Source organism: Barbus barbus (genome assembly GCF_936440315.1).
Source record: "Barbus barbus genome assembly, chromosome: 42".
In the NCBI taxonomy this organism is placed as follows: Eukaryota; Metazoa; Chordata; class Actinopteri; order Cypriniformes; family Cyprinidae; genus Barbus; species Barbus barbus.
In genome coordinates this window covers 17410850-17417220 of record NC_136720.1, presented here as the reverse complement: position 1 = coordinate 17417220, position 6371 = coordinate 17410850, and the positions used below count along the sequence as shown (strand labels likewise).

Below are 6371 nucleotides of genomic sequence, written 5' to 3'. Positions count from 1 at the left end.
AAATGTATAGGCAGTATTAAAAAACAGAAAGAAACTAAATGGTGGACTAGACTTCTGCACAGTACTGTAAGTGCCAAACCGTTAGGTTCAGCCCTGTGAACCTGCTAAATGGTCATGTTAGAACATACCTCTTGTTTCTGGAAGGTGGGGTCTGCCAATTTCTGCTCCACTGCATCAACATCCGAGACCGTCCGATTACTTTCTGTAAGAAAAATGCTTATTACTTAAAAAAAACATTCTAATTTAGGCAAACATTTAGGCAATTTGTATTATTTGTAATAACACCCGAATGCAAACTGATGCAGATTTACATAAGGCAGAAACTCCTGTTTGCATGATAAATATTAAATATTGTTGTAATATTATATTTTATGTATTGTTAAACGTACAACAGCCTTGTTGTTTACTCTTCAAATCGAGATCTGTCCCAGGCTAACATACCTTATTTACATTAGCTTCTCTGTTATTTTAGCCATTTGACCTCTTGAGCACACAGCCCGGGGCCAAACTCTGCAGTTTAAGTATGAGCTTTTTTAGTGTCTTTTATTTTTAGAGGGCGTAGGAAACACCAAGACATACAGAAATATCCTTCAGGCATTGGCGCCAGAAATAATAGGAAAAATATGATCTGAGTATGTCTAAAATATAACGAGACAAAAATCCAAACTATATTTCAGTTAACATTATTTGTAAACAATATAATTACATTTTCAGTTTTAAAAATTGAAATTCTTACCTTGGATACACTGAAGCAGGGGAATGTTTAGATTTAGATTAAATTAAGTAATCCAAGTGTCAAAACAACAACAAAAATATTTTTAAAGACACATATGTGCACTATAAATCCATGTAATCACCCTATATTGGATTAATTATGTTTGCACTTGTATATTTGATTAAAAAAAATAGGATCCCATGTGTAGCCCATTTTGAGCCCATGCACACATTTCCCATTAATTACCCATCTGGGAACCACATGGGGAGCCCACCTGGGTCACCCAAGTGGGCCCCAGATAAAATGCCCATCTTGCGCCCATGCCCACTCTGTACCCCTGTAGCCCATGTGAAACCCATGTGGGCCCCACATTCAGTGTTTGCTGGGCTTGCTATAGTGAATACATTTAAGTACTGAGTAATATTAATTAACGTACTTATGGTTAAGGTATATTTAGGTATAGTACCATATACTCGCCTACATTATTGCATGGTTAGGCTTAGGGTTTGTTGTATGTAATTTTGCATAATTAAGTGTTACTATAATAGTAAGTGCATGTAACACGTGTAACAAGGACATCTTGAAATAAAGTGTTTGTTTGTTTGCTTGTAGCTGATACTGATTATTGTGTTTAAACAGCTGATGCTTTTCTAAACAGTTTAGAAAAGCATCCCGTAATAAACATAAATACATTATAATTTCGCCACTACTTACTCAAATATGTAACGTTAGTTTAACTAACTAGTGGCTTTAAATTACAAGTAGCATAATGAATGGCTAAACAACAGCTAAATCTAAACCTGGCATCAGTTAAATTAAGGCATTACAATTCGAGTAACATTAATCACTTTTACAAATAATGTTCATTACAAGGATGGCAACTTTCTGCGGTCTCTCACATTTGGGGACGTGGCAAGACGTAACCAATAAGGCAATCCACCGGGTGCACAACGGCCTGGAGCGATGCATCAATCGATTGTGAAGCCTCGGCGCTGATTGGTTTCCTGAAGCCCTGTAGCCAATCAAAAGAGAGCGCGATGAGTTCTGCGCATTTTTAAACAACGGTTTCCTTTTACATCCGGGGTTTGTTGTGCTGAAGTGGCCCAATGGCAGTGGACGGACTCCACTGTTTGCGCTGTGATTGGACCGCTACTCCCAAAAACTGTGTGGCACAAGGGTGTGCAGAGTAAACCAAAGACCCTGTATTGTGTGTGGGATTCTCGGCCTCGTATTAAATCTAGGTATGTTTGTATTTTATACACGTTTTGCTACGCTTTTGCGTGTTTGGTCTTTATTAATGCGATTGACTGACCGTGTAACGTTCTAATGCCGACTCACTTAAAGGGACCATTAGTATTGAACGTTAAAGGGATAACGTAGTTTACCAAAATAATAATAAAAAAAATGTCATCGTTTGCTCACCCCAATGTTGTTATAAATGTCTGTGACCTGCTTTGATCTGTGGAAACAAAACTACAACGTTTGAAGACTGACAGCCCCAGTCACCATTCACTTTCATTGCGTCTTGTTCCATACTATAAAAGTGAATGGTGACCATCTCATCTTAAATGTGTTGTAAGCTAACTTTGTGCCTGTGTTTGTGCTACTCAGATTATCTGGATCATATCTGTCTTAATTTTTGTTTAACCAGTAACAAAGAGCTGTTGTATACTTTGAAAGGCAAGAACTGTTTCTTATACTGTAAGTCCTAATGAATACATTTCTAATATCATATGGGACTTATTTCTGATTGAATCTAAAATTATGTAATTATATTTTTTGTGCTAATTTTGTTAGTGGGTCTTGGACACTTGTCTTGGCAATACTACTTATCATTTTCACCTTTTTTGTTTCCCCAGCTTTTTTTTTTTTTCCCCCATTCTCTGGACATTTTTGTTCATGTCGACAGAAAGATTCTTCCTGGTATTTTGCCAGTCAGGATTGTTATCTTTCCCTTGTTTACACTGCCGTTCAAAAGTTTAGGGTCAGTTTTTTTTTTTAAGTATTTATTTACACTTCAGTTCATTTTATTCAGCGAGGACATTTTAAATAGACCTAAAGTGACAGTAAATACATTTATGATGTTGTGGAAGGTTGCTTTTTCAAATACTTTCATTGTATTGAATCCTGGTTTCCACAAAAATATTGAGCAGCACAACTGTTTTCAACATTGATAATAATACAGAATATTTCTTGAGCAGCAAATCAGCATATTAGAACAATTTCTCAAGGATCATGTGACACCGAAGACTAAAGTAATGGCTGCTGGAAATTCAGCTTTGACATTACATGAATAAATGACATTGTAAAAAATATTACATTAGAAACCAGTTATTTTAAATTCTAATATTTCAGAGTATTACCGTTTACTGTATTTTTGATCCAATAAATTCATCCTTGGTGAGCATAAGAGACATCTTTCAGAAACATTAAACAATCTGACCAACCCTAACTGTTGAACTGTGTATGTCACACTTCTTACTCAAACATACAGTGTTTACATTCACTGATTCAAACAGACCTTGTTAACACCTGAGATTGTATTTGCACATTGGATTATTTAAAAATGGCCACATCAGAAAATCCTGTGATCAGTATTTATTTTAGTTTAAAGGGATTTGGTATGTAGATACAGTATGTTAATATTTGTTCTCTCTTTCACCAGAACGTATGTGAAGAAGATGGAGATTAGACCTCTGTTGATGTGCTTTGCGCTGTGCGTGGTCTACGCCACCAGCAAACCCACAGAGAAGAAGGACCGCATTCACCATGATGCATCACTGAGCAGCAAGGAGCATGACGATGGCACAAACTTTGAATATGACCACGATGCCTTCCTTGGGGAGGATGAAGCTAAGACTTTTGATGACCTGACCCCAGAGGAAAGCAAGAATAGGCTTGGGTAAGTATTGTGCTGAGTCTAAAGGAGAATTTAGCTGTGATTTTCAACATCAAGATGACCGGAAGTCATTAATTTTCATTGAGAGTTGGTTGTTTCAGTATGAAATAAATGATTCAGGGAAGACACAGTCTTATAGTTAATTTCTGCATTTATGTTTTTGCTCTTTTTGTGCTGCCTTCCAGTAAAATTGTGGATAAGATCGATGCAGACGAGGATGGTTTCGTCACAGAGGCCGAGCTGAAAGCATGGATCAAAAAGGCTCAGAAGAAGTACATCTATGACAATGTGGAAAGACAGTGGAAGGATTTTGACATGAACAATGATGGCATGATCTCCTGGGACGAATACAAGAATGTCACATATGGCACCTACCTTGGTAAAAATGCAGTCTGTTTTTATAAACAGGGTTAAAGTATTGGTCACCCAAAAATGAAAATTCTGTCAACTTATATGTGCAAAGTGCACTCAAGTTGTTCCAAACCTGTATGAATTTCCTTCCACTGTGGAACATCGAAGAAGTCAATGAGACCAGTGACTTTAATTTTATATAAAAATGATGACAGAATTGCCATTTGTGTCTACCCCTTGAAAAATGTAAAGGTGAATTGTGTAGTTTGTACACCACTAGCATCACCAAGCAGAATTGCAGGAAGTACTTAAATAATCATTTGTTCAATCTGTGTTTTGAAGATGATCCTGAGTCTGATGACGGCTACAACTACAAGCAGATGATGGCCAGAGATGAACGGCGATTCAAAATGGCTGATGGAAATGGAGACCACATCGCTGACAAAGAGGAGTTCACTGCCTTCCTCCATCCTGAGGAGTATGAACATATGAAAGACATTGTTGTGTTGGTGGGTCTGTTATTATTGGCATGGCAGTTCTATCCCAAGTTAAAGTTAATGTGAAACCTGTTTGTATCCCTTTTTACCTCTGTAAACTGATGTACACTACTACTCGGTCGGTCATATTTTTTAAAGAAGTCTTTTATGCTCACCGCGGGCTGCTCTTATTTGATCAAAAACACAGTCAAAACAGTAATATTCTGAAATATGATTACAATTTAAAATAACTGTTTCTAATTTAATATATTGTATAATATATTATTCATGTGATGGTAAAGCTGAATTTTCAGCATCAGTACTTCTGTCTTTACTCTTTAGTGTCACATGATTCTTCAGAAATCATTTTAATATGCGGATTTGCTGCTCAAGAGTAATTTCTTATTCTTTTCAATTTTATAAACAGTTGTGCTACATAATACTTTTGTGGAAATCGTTATATAAATTTTTCAGGCCTCTTTAATGAATAGAAAGTTCACAACAAACAACATTTATTTGAAACAGAAATCAATAACAATATATATTTACATTTAGTCATTTAGGAGACGCTTTTATCCAAAGCAACTTACAAATGAAGACAATGGAAGCAATCAAAATCAACAAAAGAGCAATGATATGCAAGTGCTATAACAAGTTTTTTTAAAGAATAGAATTAGAATAGAGAGTGTTAGAGTTAGAGGGTCAAATAAAGATGGCTTATACATATATAATATCCTTGCTGAATAAAAGCATGAATTCCTTTGGCATGAAAACATTTGAATGGTAGTGTATGATTGTGGGAAAATGTTGGATGTGGCTTCATTTTATCCATTGGGAATTGGTGACGTCAAATGAAAGGAAAGTTAAAGAAAACGTAAAATGACAAACGTTCCTTTCCTTTATCATGTGCACCGATGCATTTTGGACAATAAGACCAGGAACATATATGAAGGACATTAACTGAATCATGTTGATTTTTTTATATTTACTAGGCTTTGCCTGGCTTTTCTGTAACCTATTTCACTAATCTTTTAATTTTGTCATTAGGAAACTATGGAGGATATTGATAAGAATGGTGATGGTGTTATCGACCTAGAGGAGTATATTGGTGAGTGAAATACAGTGTTAGGTACATTTTAAAGAGTAAAATCTCTTTAAAAAGCTTTTAAAAGCTTTAAAGTGAGTCGATGTGCATTGCATAAAAATGTTAATTATAGCTTAACGTCGGCTGAATTTTCTTGAATATCAGGCGACATGTACAACCACGAGGATGAAATGGATGAGCCAGAATGGGTGGCGACGGAGCGAGAGCAGTTTTCAGAGTTTAGAGACAAGAACAAGGATGGGAAGATGGACAAAGAAGAGACCATGGACTGGATCTTGCCAGCCGACTACGACCACGCAGAAGCCGAAGCCAAGCATCTGGTGTACGAGTCTGACACAAATAAGGTGAGCGGACCTTAAAAACTTATTTTGTCTGCTTTTTGTAAGTTATAATTGAAATAATTTCATCAATTTCGTCTTTCAGGATGGCAAACTCACCAAAGAGGAAATACTCAACAAGTACGATTTGTTTGTGGGAAGTCAAGCGACTGATTTTGGGGAGGCCTTAGTTCGACATGATGAGTTTTAATTCTTTTTTTTTTTTTTAATACAATAGATAATTACTTTTTAACTTGTTTTGGTAAGAGAATATAATTTATTTTATATTGCTTCATCATAATACAACACTTATTCATCAGATTTAGTTCACTTGATAGATTGTTTTCCCTTTTTGCACATGGAAATGCATTCCTAATGGAAATTACTTTCTAATTAGTTATTTTTTACTGTAAAGTGTGTTAGCACTGTTTGTTTGATCCGTCTTTGTAACTGTGGTCCATGTACAGCATTATCATTTCAATAACTGTTTATATTTGTTTTTCAATGA

General features: G+C 35.8%; 1 protein-coding gene across 1 annotated transcript; it reads left to right on the top strand.

Moving 5' to 3' along the window:
• The first annotated feature begins 1811 nt into the window (after positions 1-1811).
• On the top strand, positions 1812-6089 carry LOC306861476 (calumenin-A). Its single transcript, XM_079403737.1, has 7 exons — positions 1812-1956; positions 3381-3617; positions 3800-3993; positions 4308-4474; positions 5489-5549; positions 5691-5890; positions 5970-6089. The coding sequence occupies exons 2-7, from the start codon at positions 3397-3399 to the stop codon at positions 6072-6074; spliced, it is 948 nt and encodes a 315-aa protein (XP_079259863.1). The 5' UTR covers positions 1812-1956; positions 3381-3396; the 3' UTR covers positions 6075-6089.
• The last annotated feature ends 282 nt before the right edge of the window (positions 6090-6371 follow it).

Coding starts and splice junctions, on each gene's coding strand:
- LOC306861476 (XM_079403737.1), top strand. CDS start 3,397: ATGGAGATTAGACCTCTGTTGATGTGCTTTGCGCTGTGCGTGGTCTAC. Junction 3,618..3,799: donor GAAAGCAAGAATAGGCTTGG/GTAAGTATTGTG, acceptor GCTGCCTTCCAG/TAAAATTGTGGATAAGATCG. Junction 4,475..5,488: donor TGAAAGACATTGTTGTGTTG/GTGGGTCTGTTA, acceptor TTTTGTCATTAG/GAAACTATGGAGGATATTGA.